At 51.5% G+C, this 19,946-nt stretch overlaps 1 protein-coding gene across 1 annotated transcript; it reads right to left on the reverse strand.

The window, feature by feature from the left end:
• Positions 1 to 4,020: 4,020 nt before the first annotated feature.
• Positions 4,021 to 15,302, reverse strand: HPCAL4 (hippocalcin like 4). The gene is made up of 4 exons (XM_080654444.1): positions 15,011 to 15,302; positions 9,245 to 9,414; positions 8,920 to 9,135; positions 4,021 to 8,053 (listed from the first exon to the last, which is right to left on the reverse strand). Exons 2-4 carry the CDS (start codon positions 9,404 to 9,406, stop codon positions 7,856 to 7,858), a joined length of 576 nt encoding a protein of 191 aa, XP_080510570.1. The 5' UTR covers positions 9,407 to 9,414; positions 15,011 to 15,302; the 3' UTR covers positions 4,021 to 7,855.
• Between the last annotated feature and the right edge of the window lie 4,644 nt (positions 15,303 to 19,946).

The raw sequence follows: 19,946 nt of genomic DNA on the forward strand, positions 1-19,946 counted from the left end.
ACAGTGGCAGACCCAGCCCGGCAGCTCTTCCCCACCAGGGAAGAAGGGCCCTTGTCCGGGTCGGGACCAGGCTCTCTGCCTGCGGGGGGCCCAGATCTGAGAGACTCCCAGGGATTCTCTCTCAAGACCCGAGTTCTTGCTGGGCCCTCAATAGCCAGCAGGGGGCGCGCACTCCCAGACCCCACCTACCAAGCTTGGGTTGATTAGTTAAGGGCTATGAAGTGGCTGGATGGAGGGTGGGTGGAAGATGAGCGTTGGAATCAAAGACTCCAGAACCACCATTCTGGAGTTTCATGGCGAGCCTAGAAGTGTGCACAAGTGGGTGGAAGCAGCAGGAAAAAATACTGGCTTGGCCTGGAGGGCGTCTGCCTGGGACGGGGTACAGAATGGAGGGACCTGGACAGACTCTGCCATCCTGGGAGGAACTAACCAAACTTTGTGTGGGAAGAAAGGGGAAATAATAACAATACAAAGTTTTAGGGTTAGGGAGGTATGTTTTCACTTGCCCTACTCAAGGCTTGGTAGATTGTTTCTGGAGATGAGGCCAAAGTCTCTCCCATCCTGCCTGCCCTTTGGCAATGTGACTTTGACATTTCTCCCATCCAGAGGTGGGGTTGAATCTGAGTTGACCCGGGGTCTTGCCTTGACTGATATTATGCTGTAGACGTGGTGTTATACAGTTTCCAAGCTTAAGCCTTCAGAGGCCTTGCAGATTCCATTTTTGCCCTCTTAGGAGCCAGCTACTAGGTATAGAAGTCTGGACTGTCCTGCGGGAAAGTCCACATGGCGAGGAAACAGCAGTTTCCCCCGACTGTCAGCATCAATTGCCAGACATATGAGTGGGCCATGTGAGCTGTTTTAGCTCCAGCTCAGCTCCAGTGGGATGCTGCCGGATAGTGGCCCCAGCCACGAAGCAGGAAAACCTCCCAGTTGAGCCCACAGAGTCATAAAAAAAATAAATTGTTGTTGTTTTAAGCACTAAGTTTTGGGGTGGCTTGTTACACAACAATAAATAATGAAACTCTAGGAAGGGGTCAGTTATTCTCAAGTGCCTCATGAAGGAGGAGGAGGAGGAGGAGGAGGAGGAGGAGGAGGAGGAGGAGGAGGAGGAATTCACTTAGGAGATCATACAGGTGGTTACTTGGGTGGGAGTGAGCACCTGACCCAAAGGTGAGCCATCCCCATGCTGTCCAGTGAACTTTGACCTGTGTGGCCTGGGTTGAAAAGTTGATCTGGGCCAGATTTTTCTTTTTCAAGAATTTGGAATTGGGAAACAGGGACTGGAAAGTCAAGTGTGGAAGCTGAGGATGCTGTGAAATGCAGTTGGCTTCCAAGGGACCTGGATGAGCCTTAATGAGCTGTGAGCAGAATGAGCGGTCAGCAGATAAAGACGGAAGAAGATGGTCAGCAGATAAAGACGGAAGAAGATGTGTAGAAGGGAGTGAGACCCTACAAAAGAGGAACCATGCTGCCCTGAGAGGGAGCCACCTCTGGTCCTGGCAGTTTCTCAAGTCCCAGTTGAGGCTCTGGCTAAGGTGCCCATCTCTAAATGTCCATATTCTCCACATCACTTCAACAAATGCCTCCCTAAAAAGTTGGTGGCTATTGATTTGTGTTTTCTTTTAAATATGTTTTTATTGATTTTTAGAGAGAGAGAGAAAGGGAGAGGGATGGAGAGATAGAGACATTCTGCTGCTTCCTGCACGTCCCCTACTGGGGATCAAGCCCACAACCCAGGCATGTGCCCTGACCAGGAATTGAACAGGTGACATCTTGGTTCCTGGGTGGATGCTCAATTGCTGAGCCACACCAGTTGGGCGCTATTTTTTTTTTTTTTCAACCTTTCCCACCTTCTTCTTCTAGTAACTGGCCCTGCCTCCCTGCCTCCCTGGTCATAGGAATAGGCATGTGGCCCGGGCCTGACCAACTGTAGAGCCCTATTTTCTTGGACACAGTGATTGAACCAAGGATGAGCATGTGGCCCAGCTGGGTCACTCTGCCATACTCTTATATATGGGTGCTTGGAGATTTGGCTCTTTCTTCTCTGCGGCAATGTGATCTGGGAACCCTCCTTTCTCTGAGGCAGGTGAAAGATCATGGGGGATGCCCAGCTGGAGAGGACAATGAGGTCACAGAGAGAAAAAAGCAGAAGCGGGGTGGGAGAGAAGGTACAATGCTGAGCTTCTGGACCCAGCAGAGCCTGCACTTCCCAATTACATGAGCCACTAAGCCTCTCTTTTTGCTTGAGCTTCTTTGATTTTGTTCATTTGCAACCCAAAGCCTCAACTAACACAGCTGACAGGGAATCGCATGATGAACTGTGTACACGTGAGGGGCCAGCTGTTTGAGGTTTGGGAAGGCTTCCCAGAGGAGAGCATTGAGACGGGAGAGGGACAATGGCTTGTGTACAGGCGCAGAAGCCTAAGCGATCCCTTAGGGAAATGGGGGGCAATTCAGGGTGCCTCAAATGCAGGGTGCAGGAGGGGGAGAGGGAGGAAGAACAGGCTTTTGAAGTCAGCAGGTGAAAGATCATGCAGGGCCTTGCGGGAGGTTGATACTGAGGGCAGGGGGGAGACTTCTGAAGAGTTGACATGGTCAGATGTGTGCTTTAGGGAGATCACTCTGGTTTCTTTGGGGCAGGTAGATGGTGCAGAGAGCAAGCCTGAGAGCAGGAGGTGGACTCACCTGGGCTAGAGATGATGAGGGTTTAGGGGAAGTTTTAAGGAGATGGTAATCCAGGGCCTATGCACTCCAAGACAGGAAGGAGGCAGGCCTCCCCATCCCCCCAGTGTGGCTTCAACCAGGAATGGCAGCCCCAGCTCTCAGACTTCTGAGTCACCTCCTTAGGTTCACGGTTGCCCTGAGGCCAGGTCAGCCTCCTTCCTCCGTCCTAATTGCTTCCTGCCAAGGCAGCTGGCCCCCTCCAAGCGTCCTTGAGAAAGCCCTTGTAAAAGCAATTGAGCGTTTCAGAAGGAAGCAGGCACCAGCAGCTGCCACTGTCCCCAACCCCAGGCAGGGAACAGTGCCTCTCTGACTATTGAGGGGTCTTCTGAGGGGAACACTTCACCACCAACTCCCATTCCCAATCCTTACCATATCTGGGTCGGGGTAGGGGGTCTCAGGGCTCTGGGTGGGGCTCCTGTGAATGGTATGACAAACAAGTTATGCTCTACTCAACCTCTGCCCACACTCCACTTGTCAACTGTACATATGGCATGACAAGGCTGTGTTTGTTCAGAAGAAGGGGTATATTTTCCTGATTAGCCCGAAGGTGCCACCATGGGCTGGCTGCATACTTATAGGGATGCTTCCACTCAGAGGGGATCCCTCTTCCTAATTAGTACATAGTGCACCACATGGACCATTGTAATCCTGGCTCTTGGCCTCTCTTCCCAGTGCCCACTATCTGCTCATTTGGGCTTTAATGATGCCTTCCACTGGGCAGAGGGAGAAGCTAAGCCCCATTATCTGTTGCCACTAGCTTCCTTCTGGGGGAACTGCTCTGTCTGAAGACCCCACATATCAGCACCTGGTCTGGCCATAGATGATTGGACCAAGGGGTCCCACCAAAAGCTAAACTGAACCAATCAGATTCTTTTGCTTGAGAACTAGAACTAAGAGACACAGAGGGGCATTGTCATCGCTGGTGAGTCTTGATACAGAGTTAGGTTGCAGCCACTTTGTGTAGGGAAACGCAGGAAGTCTGGAGAGAAACCAAGAAAAAGATGCAAATATTGCCAAGGGGATAATAGCCTGTGAGGCCCAGAGGAAAGAGAAAGGCCCATTCTTAGTTCTGTTCATGAAGGCCCGGTCATTCTTGATTTTCCATCTGTAGGGTCCCTTGTAATCTGCTCACTCCTTTCTTTGAACTGTCAAGTGGGTCTCTGTTTCATGTAACCAGGGTCCTTGCTAGAATAAGGACCTCAGTCCTGAGGAGTTGCTGGGGTATTCCCACGGTGTGAGCTCCCCCTTTCCTCACCCCAGTGCTATCCCAGCTTAGAGAAGAGCAGGAACCCTTGACACAGTCACACCTTTTATTCACTGTCAGTGAAAACACACACACACACCACAGCACAGGGTTGAACAGTGAGGACAGTCACTGTGGGCACAGCCAGGAGCAGCACATCCATAGGGGACAGGGTCAGAGTGGTGAATGAGTTGGGAGCACCCCTGTGCCACCCATCCCCCCTCCTGCCCCAGGCCTCAACACTCCCAGAGCCTCCACCAAGCAGGAAGGGCCAGATACCCTGGGAGGCCTGGTCCTGCCCCCACACTCTGGCAAAGGGACAAGAAAACCCTGAAAATCTCAGAGAGAAAAATCCCATATTTTTCTGAGACTTTTCAATTGCAGGATTTGAATTTTTTTCAAAACTGATGAATAAAATATGTAGAAAATATATTCTTGCCCCCACAGTGATCTCTAAAGTCAGCACAAAGCCTCACCCAGGGTGGGTCTTCAGGAAATATTTGCTGCTTTAGTAAATTTTTGCATAAAAATTTACAGTGTCAGCTTACTACCTTGCCTAGAAACCCCAGGTATTCTCCCCTCCCCTCCTCTCTCTCTCTCTCTCTCTTCCTCTCTCTCTCTCTCTAGCAAAATGCATTTCTACCTCTAGGGACTCTGCCATTGTCAGGAAAAAGATAAAGTGCCTTTGCTTATGTCTTTCTTTTCCTTAATTTTTGATTTAAGGTAGGTTATGTAACCCTGACTATAGCTCAAAGGATTGGAGTGGCCATCTGAAGTAGCCCTTGTTGATGATTTTTAGAGATAGGAAGGAGCTCATCAATTGGACCAAAGATTGAATGAGGACAGAATACAGTTAGTAGATTTGGAATCGTGCAATTCAGAGTTGCTGCAAGAAGATACAGAACTTCAAAGGAGAGTCTGGATATATCAACGTTGTAACTGTATATTTTTGAGTCTATGTGAGTCATACTTCAATCTCTGCTAACCTTGTGCTCTGTGACAAGTCCCTCTCAGCTGGGGCAGAGATGGGAGGACTGCCTCTCTTCTCACAGCAGGGCCAGTGCTCTACCACAGGAGCTCCCAAGCAGTGTCCTTGGGACATCAGGAGCATGTGGGAGCAAGGCCTGGCCTGTCTGTGGCTCCTCCCATTAGCAAGATGGTGATCCCGGTCCCTGGACTGGCATTATGTATTCAACACTGCTGGGTCTTTGGCCTCACCAGCAAATATCAGCCAGGGATATGTGTCCAAAAGCTTGGAGTGATCAAACATGCCCTCACAGGTAGGACTTGCCTACCAGCTGGGAAAAAAAACAAAAACAGTTCTCTTAGGGAGGAAGTTGATGCTAGAGACAGTGCAAGATGCTTCCAGGGTTCTGAGTCAGAGGCCTCCTAGGACAGCATTGATTTGTTAGCAGAGCTGCCCAGAACAGAAAACAAGATGCTCGAAAATGTGGGGACTTCAACCAAGCTCCTGTTTCTTTTTGGAAGACCACAGCTTCAGGAACCTCTTAGCAGGAAGCTTGTAAAAGACCAAACTAACTTAGCTTGCCCCACAGTCAACCTCTGTACAACTCAGAGTCAAATAAATGAGAAGGTGAGAGACTCTGAAGGGAAGAAACTGCTTGGAGTCTTGGGTTCAAGTCTTGGCACTGTGCCACCTCCTGACTCTGTGCATTTGCCCAAGAGACTCCCCTTCTCTGTGCCTTGGTCTCCAAGTCTGGAGAAAGGAAATGGGAAATGAAATCCCCATTTAGGCTGTGAGCGTAGAATAAGATGGGGTAGATGGCAAGCCTTTGAATGCCATGAAGTTCTGTGTGATTGGGAGTTGCGTTAGATTCAATTTTGGGAGGATGGGAACCCCACTTTGTAAAAAGCCTTCCATTGGAAGTGTCAGCTGAGCCAGGCTATTGAGTATATGGGGTGCTGACGGACAGCACAAGATACACCTAATGGCCAGCTCCTAAGAGCAATGGAACATCCTTTGAGGCATTACTGGATAAAAGCCTACTGGTTACTGCCTGAGGATGTAAATTCCCTAGCCTTGGTAATAGGCAGGTCATAGGCAGGATAGAAACAGGTGGCAACCCAGTGGCCTTGCTACCTCCAAGAGCAGCAAGTAGGAAGGTCCAGCAGAGTTTTGGACCAAAGGTCCACATCCCCAAGAGCTTCCTCCTGCAGAGAGAGAGGACAGGTGAACACTCAGAAGTAAAAGACAAGCTTCATTGCTTCCCTGCAGATACAGTCTGCACCCCCAACTCAGCAACCATTCCCTGCTCCCACCCTGGGCTGATAGCACCTGTATACTAGACTGTTTTCACCAGCAGTTCAAGAGGAAATCAACTGTCACTGCACATGAAGGCTAATTTCTGATCACAAGTATAGGAGAAAGTAAAGTGAAAGATTTAAAGAAGCGAGATGAATTTTCTAGCAGTCAAAGCATGCAGCTGTATAGCTCATGGATCCAAAATCGGAACGCAGACATTGGAAAGCAAAGCCAGTGCACTTGGAAGATGATGAATTACCTGCCCGATTTAGGATTTTGGGTTAGAAAACGCTTTTCAAATGGAGCATGCCCAGCACATTTTCAGGCATTTGGTCCATAAATGCAGCCTGGCACCTAAACTGTGGCCAGGTGGGCCTCTTCTAGCTCCTTCTACTTCTGTAGCAGTGAAAGAACAAGCCCTTCCTTGAAACTAGACCAAATCCAGAAAGGAACTACCAAGATGTGGGAAATACACAGTCTCACTCTCAGCAAACCTTGTTTTTGTGTTTCTGAAGACAGCACCTGACCAGAGTAAGTGTACAACAGAGTTGCTCACTGAATTGAAAAAGATCAGTGAAAAGGAAGCAGAAGAAGCTGCTGATGGCAACAGGTCAGGATTTAGCTTGATAAGAAAAAGTGTTTTCTGGTGAGTTTGGTGGTATTTCCCTCTTTTTTTCTCTCAGCTCTTTTTCCCCATGAAAATGAGCATTTCTGTATTCATTTGATTATTTTATAAGAAATCAAGTAATATAAAGTATGTTTTAATACCCTAAACTAATAAAATTACTTTAGCTCCTTTTAAGGGTACTAAAAATATAGGTATTGCATAAATTTCAACTTTTCTTAAAACTTCCACTTACATGGTTCCTAAACTTCCAAACACTTCATTTATCTTTCTGCAGCTCTGCATAGAACGGAGTGGAAAGCTTTAATAGTTCCTCTCAAACTAACCAGCCTTACCCACCCTGTGCTCAGCTGTGTTCAACGTCTCTGACCTCTGGAAGTCGGCCTCACTGTGTGAGCTTCCGGAGGGCACAGAATGTCTTGTAGACTACCATATCCTTAGCACCTGGAGGTGCCTGACATTGAACAGGTGCTCAATAACTGTTAGCTGAAGAAAGGACTGAATGAACGCTCCAAAGACAGGAGCCAAAAGGGCCAGGGAGAGTGGAGGGAACAGGGCAGAGACCACCTTTAAGGGATCTGGGTCCTTAATAAACGACTGACCCAATTTGGCCCTTGAACTGGGGTGTGTGGAATCACATCTTATAAAATATAATCCCAGGAAGAACGGACTTTCAAAGCAGAGCCCCAGCCTCCCTCCTGAACCCTGCCTGTAGGGGCAAAAGCTAACTCCCCTTTGCCCAGTGGATGTTAGTTCTGGGCCAAGACTGGAGGTGGGCCTAGACCACAGGATACCTGAGGATCTCTCTTTTCCAGGGTGAAGTGGTCCCTCAAAGATCTTGATTGAGGGGACCAAGGGCTTGGGCAGAGGGGTGGGTGGGCCAGAGAGTGAGGCTAGAGTACCTCTCCCCCTAGGGAAGGGCCAGCCAGAGAGATCATGGGGTTGGGAGGTGGCCATGCTCCACCTGGCCAGGGCCTTGCCCCTCACCAGCCTTTGCTCTCTACTTCTGCATGTCACACTGCAGCAGCAGCACAATAGATGGGTCACTCTTGGCTGCCTCCTTGAACTCCTCCAGAGTAATCTGGTCATCCTTATCCTGGTCCATCTTCTTGAAGATCTTGTCCACACGCTGCTGGGGCGTGAGCCCATCCTGGTTCATGCGCATCATGATCACGGTGCCCACCATCTTGTAGATAGCCTGGTGAGGAACAGGGGGCAGGAGGATTGGGGGTGCGTGAAGGGGGTTTGGGAGTGGGCAGGGAGAACACTGGGAAATGGTGAGGATGCTGGAAGGTGATGTGATGTATGATCGTTAAGGCTGGATATTTAGTGAGCATCTCACACTAACATGTCTAAAACCCAACTCTTCACTTTCAACCTGCTCCTCCCCAGGCATTCATTTCCTGTCTCAGGAAATAGCAAATTCATTCTCCTAGTTCTTCAAAAACCTTGACACTATTCTTGACTCTCCTTCTCTCATACCCACGTCCAATCCTTCAGTGAACCCCGTCAGCCCTAATTTTGCAGTATTAATAAATCCCATATCCAACCTCTTCCGCTGACTGTTCCTCCATGGCTGTCACTTCCATCCGATCCTGACTGGGCTGCTGCCCAAGTCTCCTAACTAGTCTCCTTGCTTCCCATGACAGCAGGAACTTTGAACAGCGCCTGGCACATGACAGGCATTCAACACACATTCGTTGAAAGAACGACGAGCTAAAAGAACTTAGGCTCTGGAGTCAGACTCCCTGGATTTGGAGTCAGACTCCCTGGATTTGAATCATGAACCACCACTTGCTCATCTGTAAAATGGGGTTTCTGACAGTGCCTACCCTCTAGGGTTGTTGGGTAAAGGACTTAGCACAAGGCCTATCCAACACCACGCCCCCAACCCATGCTAGGGGGCCTGGGAAGCGGGGTGAGGGGAGAGGTGGGTGCAGCGAGGACGCTCCTGAGGCCCGAGGAGCTGGCTGGAGAGGGCGGTGCCAGAGAAGGGCCTGGCAGCGAAAACAGGGGGCACGCCACCCCAGCACACCCCCGACTCTCAGGTCCGCCCCAGCGCACCTCGATGATCTCCAGCATCTCCAAGCGCGTGATGCGCCCGTCGCCATCCAGGTCGTACATCTCAAAGGCCCAGTTGAGTTTCTGCTCGAAGCTGCCGCGGGAAGTGACAGAAAGGGCGCAGATGAACTCCCGAAAGTCGATGGTGCCGTCGCCGTTCTTGTCGAAGGTGCGGAAAGCGTGCTGAGCAAACTTGGAGGCATCGCCGTAGGGGAAGAACTGAGGAGGGAACGCAGGGAGTTGGAGCGCCGCGACTGCCTGGCCTCCGTCTGCCCGCCCCCGGGTGTCTGGCCCCACCCCGCCCCCACACGCCCCCGGGCCCGCCCACCTTGATGTAGAGCTGCTGGAACTCCTCTAGGTTGAGGATGCCGCTGGGGCAGTCCTTCAGGAAGCCTTTGTACCACTGCTTCAGCTCCTGCTCGCTGAACTCGGTGTTCTGAACCAGGTCCTCCAGCACCTCTGGGGCCAGCTTGCTGTTGGTCTTCCCCATGGCGGGGCCTGGGGGACAGGAGCAAGCAGTGGTCCTCCAAGTCCCCGTAAAACAGGGTTCCCTGTCTCTACAACAGCTCCCTCCCATAACAAACCCACATTTCCACAGCCAGATCCCTCCTTCTACAGCTGGTGGGGTATCCCTCCTCTCACCACCACCCTCAACAAGCCCCATCTTCCTACACCTGGGCTCTATCCTTCACCACGTCCCTTCCCATAGGAGCTCCTACCGCCCCTCCCCCAAAAAACTGGGTGCAGGTTTCCAGGATTTCTAGCCTTTCACTGACAGGTGCTGCAGCCACAATCTTCATCCTCTCTTCTCCTGTTTTCTCCTTCCACAGCTCCCCACACCCATAGAATAGAGTCTTAATTCTCTCCTTGCTTTTCAGAGCTTTCACACTCAGCCCTACCTGCTTCTGCAGGCTCCTCTCCTACCAGGGACTGGAGGCAGGCTCCTCCTGTCCCCCTGGTACCACCTCCCAACTTCTTCAAGGCCTTCCAGGCCATCCCAGCAGGAAGCTTCTCTCCCTCTTTCTTCTGTACAAATAGAAGTCCTAGCTATAGCATTGATGACCCTGTAGATTCTGCTTTTCATTAGTTAGTTAGTTCACTCATTCCCTGAGCATTTATTGAGGTTGATTGTGTGCTAGGCCCTGTGCTAGTCATGGGGATGAAGGAGACACAAGCCAACTTTCAGTAACTCATAATTAGGTCAAAGAGGTAGGCAGCAGCTGATTATAAAGGACCTTCAATCCATGTCAAGAAGTTCAGCCTTTATCTGGAGGGGTTTTAAAGCAAGAGCTAGGAAGATAGCATTCCTCCCACAACTCTTACAGAATGCTTACAGTATGGCAAGTCCTGAACTAAGTGCTGGGAACCCAGGGAGAAGGAATGTGATTCAGAATTTTTCCTTTGGTTACAGTGTGCAAGATGACCTGGGTCAGGGAAGGTATGGAGAGCAGTGAGGGGCCTGCTGCATAGTTCAGATGAGAGATGATAACACGAGGGTAAGGAATGTGAAGAGATGGGGATGGACTGAGAACTGTCAGGAGTGGGCACTGGCAGGACTTGGTAACTGAATGGATGTGAGGGGTTCGGAGGAGTTTAGGCAGATGTTCAGATTTGGGTCTGAGTGGATGGAGATGGTGTTGCTGAGAAGCAAGTTTGGGGCAGATGAAGAGTCAGTCCTCAGCCCCTCGGGTAGCCTGTGCCAGAAGAAGTGTTTGCAGAGCAGGGTGCAACCCTCTCCAGGAAGCATGGTCACAGTGATGCCGCACTGGGCCCTGGAGGAACACTCCTGTCGGAACTCCATGGGAGGAATGTCCCTCCAGAGCTCGAGTTTCCCAGGACATGGCCTGGGAGGTGACTTGGACCTGCTTGGAGTCTGGAAGGGCACCAGAATCCAAAGGCAGGGTAGCCTGCCATGAAGATACTCTAGAAAAGGAAGCCCTCAGGCCAGAAAGAGGAATGCCCCTTTTACAGCCCACCCCAGGCCAGTGTGGCTTCTAAGCTTTACTGCTGAGAGCACCACAAACAACAGAGGTTGGTCTGTTCCATGTCCCCTCCTTTGCTGCCTGATCTCCAGTTAGTTACAAGATATCTCTGGGCCTCAGATTCCTCCCATGGGCCGTGAGGAAGATCAAGGCGCAGTCAGGGTGGCTACATCCTCCCCTGCCTACCACCCTCAGAGGATGAGAAACCAAACCCTGTATTCCCTCAGGAGAAGCCATGGATGGGATGCAGGCCACCTGCAGAAACCTGGAACTGCGAGGTTCAAAACAGTTGCACTGGGGCAAGAGTCAAGGTCACTTCTGGAACACCATGGGCAGAAGGAGGTAGGCTCCTAACCCAGCTGCCCCCTCCTCAAGTCCAAAGTACATTGAAGACTCAGGGTATAGTCAAGGAAGCTAGAGAACCCAGAGGTGGAAGTGTCTGATGGGGGAGGCAGAGCCTCTTCCGCTGTCTCTGTGGAATGTGTCTGAGTGTCTGCATCAGGCGCAGGGTGTGGGTGGGAGCATGTCAATGTATGAGATTGCAAGTCTGTCAGAGAGCACTGTCTGTGTGTGTGTCATAGTGTCTGTGTGCCTCTCACCTTCTGCCCCTTGTCTCCTCCCTCCCACAATTCTGTGTCTCCTGGGCCATGCCTGTTCTTGGCCCCCATTTGGTCCCAGGCCCACCAAGTACTATGTCTTCACCTCCTTTCTCCTTATTCCCTCTATTGCTTTTAGATTGGAAGGTCAAAACCGGCAGTGCCCTTTAGGATCGATGCCCTTATGTTAGTGAAAACCCAGAGAGAGGAGACAACGAGCTTGAGTTACACAGCAGGTCAGTGGAAGAGCTCAGATGAGCACCTAAGCTGAATCCATGCTACTGCCTGAACCACTCCCTCCAAATCATGGCTACTTTTATCCAATACAAGCCTTCGCCACTCCTACCTGCCTTTTGGGGAAAACCATAGCTCTGATCTTCCTCTTAGCCTCAGTGGGACTATCTTACTGAGCTCCAGGTCACAGTATCTGACACCGTTTGGAATAGCCCACCAGCACCTCTAACCCAGTACATCTACAACCAGACTCATCTTCAACCTGTGGCTGTCCTCTCTCCATCACTCCTTCCTTCCCTTGTCCCAGGGGGGAAATGCCATCTTAGTTACCTTTAGTTTTCCCTTCTCCTTTTGCCCTAGGTCCAACTTGCCACTAAGTCTTATTGTTCCTTCTTTTAAAAAAAAATGTTTTTATTTATTTCAGACAGGAAGGGAGAGGGAGAAAGAGATAGAAACATCAATGATAAGAGAGAATCACTGATTGGTTGCCTCCTACACAGCCCCCACTGGGGATTGAGACCGCAACCTGGGCATGTGCCCTGACCAGGAATCGAACCAGAACCTCCTGGTTCATAGGTAGATACTCAACCACTGAGCCACACTGATTGGGCTATTGTTCCTTCTTTTGAAGTGCTCCTGGAAACTTCATTATGTCCTTTCTCTCCCCTCAGGCAGGGCCAGGGGCACAGCCAAGGGGGCTGAGAGCCAGCTGGGGCACTGCTTGGCAAGCCATGCCTGTGGGCTCAACTGCCTCAGAGGAAGTGCCTTTCTTCTGATTCCTCTCCTCCAAGGGAATGTCTTCTCTGGTTTTGCCCAGAAGTGCAATATAGGCTAGAGGAGGTCATGCCCACGTGTTCCCTCAAACTCCAGAATCCTCTAGAATCTGGTGCCAAGGTGCCCACCTGTCTAGCCTCACCTCCAACTCCTTCTCTCACAACTATATACTCCTTTCAAACCAAGCTTCTTACAGCCAGAACCTACCCCACCTATGGCTTAGCTGTTTTCCTCCCCCCTAATATCCTTCTCTCCTGGACTCACGCAGCTATAATCCGTCTGTAAGCCTGGCTGCAGCCCACTTCCTTATGATCAGCCTCCCCCCACCGGGACAGTGGACAATCAGCAGCATGAGGGCAGCATGAGGGCATGAGTAGACCCTGTGAGGCTGGGGAGTTGAGCCCCACAAGTATATAGACCTCAGAGCTCTCTGACCCTCACCTGGTGCTCTGGAATTCTATGATGGAGCCTGATTTAGGAGAGGCCTTTGCATTAAACCCTTGCCTGGGCCAGAAAAATGTTCTCTAGGCCTTTTTGCTCAATGGCAAAGAGATTACCCCCTCCCAGTCCACTTTGGAGAAGCTCAGAGCTTCTCTTTGTTCCTGAGTTTGCCCTCTTGTAGCTGCCCCACATGGAATTCTCGCTCTGCGCCTCTGTGGCTGCACCTAACCACCCTGCAGAGACCTAGTGGGTGGTGCCTGGAACCCAGCGATGTTCAGTGAATGTTCCTTGGTGGATTACATGAGACGGGCAGAACCCACTTCTTCCTCTGAAGAACGGCCTCAGGCTATTTTATCTGTGTTCTGCCATTGCACCAACTTCAGAGACGATGGAAGCCAGACCTGACGATAGGAAAGGTTCACCCAAGGTAAAGTAGAGCCCATCAGCAGCAAGGCAAAGGCCAGAATGCACTGGGGCTCGTTCTGTTGGTGCTGTAGCCCTGCTGAGTGCGCAGGCTCCTCTGCTTACCTCTTGCGGGCTGCCCTCCAGCTGCGAAGGAGCTGGCACAGGGCCATGCACAAAGCTGTGGCTCTCTGTGCCCAGAGGCAGAGCTCAGGGTTGTGGGCTTCAGATGGGAAGGTGGCAGTAGGGTGGGAGGGACTGAGGGATGCAATAATCCCACACCCTCACCCAGCTTCAGAGAAACTGGTGCTGAGACGGTTGCCATGGTGACAACAGCTCCCTGGTCAGGAGATTTTTCTCTCTTTCCTCGCCTTCATTTGCTCTTCTCCAAGCAGCAGCCATAGAAGCAGCAGCTTCTCTCTCTCCTTGTTAATGAGAGGCAGGGGATGATAAACAAAGGATGGGCCCTGCTGACCACCTCTACCTTGAAGCTGTCCATGCATGTCGGCTGATGGTCTAGGAGGGACTCCTAACAGCAGAAAGGGGGCCCAGGCCTGGTGAGGGGGTCGCCTTGACCTAGGCCTTGGTAAGAAGCAATGTCCCTTCACTGAGGACTAACCCCTCCCCCCCGCAGGCCTCCTCTCTAAAACACCTCCATGCGATAGAGGGAAAGGGTCCTGTTTTCTCCTAATCAGCCATAGAACCAGTGTGTGTCACTGTTGGGTGTCCATTCAAGATCATCTCATTCAGTCCACCCTCGGTCCTGACCCCTTCCCCATTTCACAAAGGATCAGCGAGCGAAGTGACTTGGCCAAAGTCAGACAGCACTGAGTCAGACAAGATCTGAACCAGCTCTCCTGCCCTCCAGGCTCAGGTCACCTTAGGGAAAGGAGCGACACAGTGCACATGGAGCTTTGGCACAGTCCCTGCAGAGCAGCAGGAAGATAGGACTCAGCGGGAGTGACCGGGTGCCAGGAGGCCAGAGAGGGTACAAATTAGACAGATATTTGAGAGGAAGAATGAGATGACTTGGTGCTTCGGCTGTAAGCGGGGAGGCTGGGACCTTGGTTGCAGTGACTGACAGGTAGGTAGGAGTGGTCTGCTGGGGTTTGGAGTCCCTGGTTCATCCTCCAACCAGGATGAAAAGACCAAACATGGGGCCTCCGCCTAGCACTGAGACCTTGGTGAGGAGGCACTGTTGAAAGTGTTGTGAAGAGAAAGGGGGAGGGAGGCTGGGTGTTTTGGGGAGGGGGGCTGAGCTGCTGGTGGGGCTGGGTGATATGGAGGTGGGAGGTTGCCAGGGGACTGGGTGGACTATCTATCTCCAAAGGAGAGAGGTTGACTGGTGCCTCCTCTGGTACCAACAACACTGCACCCCCAGGTGTGCGTGCGTGTGTGTGTGTGTGTGTGTGTGTGTGTGTGTGTGTGTGTTGGGAGCCAGAGCAGTGGTTGTTTTTACCTGAACTGGGGATAAGGGAGCAGTTCTGCTTCCTTTCCTGGGACCCATGGGGCCTGGACTTGGGTGGGGGTCCCACCTCCAGATGCTGCCGCCTATGGCAGAACCTGCGGTCAGGGAAATGAATCAGAGAGGGCAGGAAACGGGATTGGGAATGGAGAGAGGAGGGGGAGGGGACAAGGGCCTCCGCCCAGCCCCGCCCGCGTTACCTGAGGCCGCTCGCCGGGTCGCCGGATGGCTCCGAGCCTCAGCTGGACTCGGGGATCGAGACTGGCTCGTGGGTTGGCGGCCAGGTTCCCCAAGATCCGCGCTGAAGCTGCCTCCCAGCTCTGGTATCACTGGTGTCTCTCGGAGGCGACACGGTTTGTATAAGCCCCACCTCACCCGGGGCAGATTTGGCGTGATTGGCTCCGCTGGGGCGGAGTGGCAGGCGCGGTTTCAGGTGGGGACCGGGTGGCCAGCGAGGCCCTGCAGCAGGAGCGCACCCCGCCTGCCCGCGCTGACCTTCCTGGAAGCCGCGAGGAAGGGGGAGGGCTGCACCCCATCTGCACCGCGCCCTGAGGCTCAGACCCCAGGCCACAATCTGGGGTGAAAAGTGTGGACGATTGAAGTGGATTCGCAAAAACAACCACACGGTTGCTATGGAAACGGGAGAGCCACAGCCGAGTTTCTAAACCTTCCCTTTCGGGGCCCCAGCGGGGGTGGGATGGAAGAGGGGCTGAGTCACAGTATGTGACCCCCTCCATAACCCACCGGATCTGGAGGAAGGCGCCAGGGGGCGGAGAGGGGCGGGGGAGAGATAGATGGTGGTCAGCAGCTCACGCCTTGGCATCACCCCTGCAGCACACACTCCCCCCTCACGCGGTGGGGCAGAAAGGAGGGCGGTGGGCGCGGAGAACACAGTACAAATGGCCAAGTACCCGACCTCTCTCCGACCCCTGGCCGTGGGCTCCCTCATTCCAAGCCCTGCCCAGACAGCCTTCCTTATTCTTACGGACCCCTCCCGCACCAAAGACCTCTCGGGAATCTTCCCCCAAAGGATCCCTCTTTCTAGCCCAAAGACCCCCCTCCATTCCCCACCCTCCCGTCTTCCCGTCCCTTAGTCGGAGCCGGTCCCCAGCCGCCGCCAGTCTCCAGCCTCGGATGTTGACACAAGCCCAAGGCGGTTTATTCTGAGCGGATCTGGAAGGTTTCAAGGCCCCAGGAACACCTCTTCCCAGCACTTGGGGGTCTCCCCTAAGCCTGGCCGGGCCGCCCTAACTGCACTGGCGGCTGAGAACTCCCGATCCAAGGCTGTGGGAAAGAACCCTTTTTTCCCAAATTGGGGGCGAATGGGGAGCAGATAGCCTCCAGCTGGGCCACGTGCGGGGAAGGGATTTCTAAGCATCTGTCACAAGTGGGGCGAGGCGTCTGGGGATTGGTCCAATACGAGCGGGATGCTATAGAGCTGGGGTGGGGTGTGGGAGGGGGACGATACGGGGGGGTTGAAGAGCTGCAGGCCAAGAGTGGAGGGAAAGCTTGTCTGGCTGGTCCCGGAAACTCCCAGTCCAGGCTCACTTGGGGGCAACCAGTGGTGATCTCTCTCTCTCTCTCTCTCTCTCTCTCTCTCTCTCTCTCTCTCTCTCTCTCATTCCATTCCTCCTTGATCGAGTTTTGCTGTACCATTCTCCTGGCTGCAGGCTGTCTTCTCTCAGAGTCCCTGGCAGCAACAGAGCACTAGCTGGGGCTCCCGTTAAACAGGCACGTCCCTGGCCTCCTGGCCATTTTGTTGGTGACTCACCAGGGACAGGTGAGCACCTCTCTGCTCTGGGCTCTGGAGACCCTTTGGTGACCAGAACTCGCCCCTGCTCATAGACAGCCATACCCAAGGCCTAAGGAAGTGGGAGAGGCAGCAGGGGACGTTGAACGTGGTTCTGAAACTCCTTGGGTCCCATCTTTGCCAGTGACCCGCCACACATGACCTTGGGTAAGATACTTCTCTCTCTCTCTGGGCCTCCCAGTCTGTAAAATGTGGACGCTGGTCCAGCAGTCCCTGAGGAGCAGGGAAAGAGTTTCAACTAGCAAGGTGGAGAAAGACTGTCGCCATAAACAGAATTATGTGGGCATGAATCTGATTGCTCCACTACACTTGTGAGGTCCTTAACAATAACTAACATAATTGAGAGTGTCCTTTGTGTCAGGAGTTATCCTAACACTTTATACATATTACTTACTTTTTTCCTCTTAAGAACTCTGTGAAGCAGGTACTATTATTACTCCCATTTGACAGATGAGGAAATTGAGGCTCAGAGGAAGGAGTTAAGTGACTAGCCCAAGTTCACATAGCTAGTAAAGCTCAGAGCTGGGATTTTAAAAATATGTATATTTTTATTTATTTCAAAGAGGAAGGGAGAAGGAGAGAGATAGAAACATCAATGATGATAGAGAATCATTGATTGGCTGCCTCATGCATGCCCCCTACTGGGGACCTAGCCAGCAACCGGGGCATGTGCCCTTGACCAGAATCGAACCCAGGACCCTTCAGTTCGCAGGCTGACACTCTCTCCACTGAGCCAAACCAACTAGGGCAGAGCTGGGATTTGAGCCCAAGTAGTCTGGCTCCAGAGCTTACAATCCTAGCCAGTACATATACTGCCTTCAAGTCTTTATGCGGAGGGACCTTGGCTTGGAATACTCTCTCTGATTCTCCAAGGCATTAGAAAGGCACAGTCCAGGCTCCTGGGAGCAGCTGCTCTGTCTCAGCCAACAAGGCATGGGATTCCAGCAGTGGCAGTGGAGCTGGTAGCAGTGAACACAGGGAGATGCACTCCTGACCTGAGTGGCAGTGTGTGGCTTCTCCTGTCAACCCCACCCTGGCCTTGAAAGCTCTCATGGGACCCAGGACTCCCAGGTAAGCAGGGGAAGGAAGAAGGCAAGGGGCAGTTGATGACGCAGGATATATTGGTCCTGCTCTGACTCTTTAAACCAGGCAGGATCACCCATGCAGCCTCACCCATGAATCATCTCGGGGCCTGTGACTGTTTCTGAACTGCCAGTTATAACTCATCTTCAGCTGCTCATAATACCTGAGACCCTGATCTTGATCCTGCCTCTGCTCTTTAGGTTTGATGTTTACTACAATAACGACTGACACTGACTGGGTTACTTCACTATGTACCAGACTCTCTGCCAAGTCCTTTATCTGCATCAGCTCAATCCCAGAGATGACCACTGCCAGGGGTGATATTAAAAATACCTAACAACCATCTTCAGGCATGGCATTATCTGATGCCTGGCCTTAGGGCTAGGTAAAGGACTTAGCATGTCTCTGTTTTGCCAAGAGGTACACTTCGGAAGTGGATCAAGGGGAACAGATAGGAGAAAAGCTAGGGAGATAGAGGGCCCACGGGCTACTAATAACTATTTACTAATCAATTGGGAAGTATTTGATGTTTTAGCAACCGGTTCAGCTGTACACGTGCATGGGGCCCGATTTTCAGCCCTGGTATCATTACCTCATTTCACAGCAGTGGATGGAGGCTCAGAGAGGTTAGAGAGCTTGCGCATTGGAACAGAGCCAGTTAGCAACGGAGTTGGGATGCCAACCTGGGTCTGACTCTTAACCACTGACTGACCTATGATCCTGAGCAGGGGCAGTGTCCTAGAACAGAGCTGGGGTTTCCACTTTTCTGCAGCTAAAGGCTGAGCCAGAGGAAAGAGGTTTACATTCTGGAGCTCTGTTGTGGCCTTGTTGTTCTCAGACTTGGAGCCTTGGCAACATCTGCTCCACATTGTGGAAGGAGCAGGCCCTGCAGAGTGAGGGCAGAGTAGGCTGCAGGAAAGAAGAAACAGTGTGGCTGTGTGGGTGGCCCTAAAAAGGTGCAAGAAGGGAACTGAGCCCAGTAGGGTTTTCTATGAGGGCAGAGGTCTGCGGTCAGAGGCTACTTCAATTTGCTCCAACAAAGTGCAAGCATTCCTCTTCTTGTTGGTCCCAAATTGTGTCTTTATGATGGATAATGCCTTCCTGACCCCCTCCCTGAGTTTCCTCAGCCATGGTTAGTGCAGTCTAGTGACAGCTGGAATTCCTCTGGGTCCTAGATATTTCACAGTCTTCTTGGAGTCTGTGAGAGAGTGAGATCACCAGCTTTGGGCTCCTTCCCTTTTTCCTATTGGCTAAGCAGGATTTTTAAAAAAATTCCAAAATAGAAATCTCTCTATTATCTTTTTTGTTTGATTGTTTGGTTGGTTAATACATGGTGACTAAAAAAAAAAATTATACAGAGAGAGTAGAAGTTCCCCATAATTCCTCCCTTGAGCATCACCTGCAGAGGACCTGTGCTTTGTCTGCCCTGCCTTCTTTCTCCTGCTGCTGCTGAAGCCTATAGTGTAGTGGGGTAAGTGCACAGACTCTGGAGCCAGGCTGCCTGGCTTTGCATCCAGCAACAGGCAGGTTACTTTACCTCTCTGTGTCTCAATTTCATCCTGTGCAAAATAGGGATGATAATAATAACAGTACCTATTTCAAAGGGCTACTCTGAGGATTCAAATGAGTTAACATATGCTTTGGGGAAGTACCCAGCCTGTATTGTATACAGTCTTGGGGGACTATCAATCCAGGTGTCCTGCCTTCCTGTGAACAAAGACTTAAGTCATGAGACTTAAGTCAAGGCTAAATGGACTCCCTTTTCCTCTTTCATCCTCTCTTTCCCACACTAATCTGAATCTTCAGTAAAGCAATTCAGGGATAGTAGATGGTTAGTCCTGGCTTATTATAGGGCAGAGCTCTGATGATGCCACTGTCCATCATTCCTGCTATCCGAATTCCCAGAGACCACTCGGGTACACGTCCTTTCCAAGACCTGCTTCTTCTGCTTTTTCTTTAGTTCTGGGAGCCTCTGCACATCTCTCACCCTACATTTCTTTTTTTTCCTTAAGTTATCTAGAGGTGTTTTCTGTTTGCTTGCAGAAAACTCATGAGTTTGACACATTCCTCTAACATTTATGACTCTTGGCTGCAAGTGACAGAAAGTCTAGCCCACAATGGGCTAAGCAGGAAGAGAAGGTAGTGGCTCAAGTAAGGAGAAACTCCAGGGGGAGACTGGACTTTAGGGATAGCTTGAGTCATCAATGTGATTGATGTGTGACCTCTTTCCAGGTCTTTGTTCT

This window comes from Plecotus auritus (genome assembly GCF_963455305.1).
Source record: "Plecotus auritus genome assembly, chromosome: 2".
Lineage (NCBI taxonomy): Eukaryota > Metazoa > Chordata > Mammalia > Chiroptera > Vespertilionidae > Plecotus > Plecotus auritus.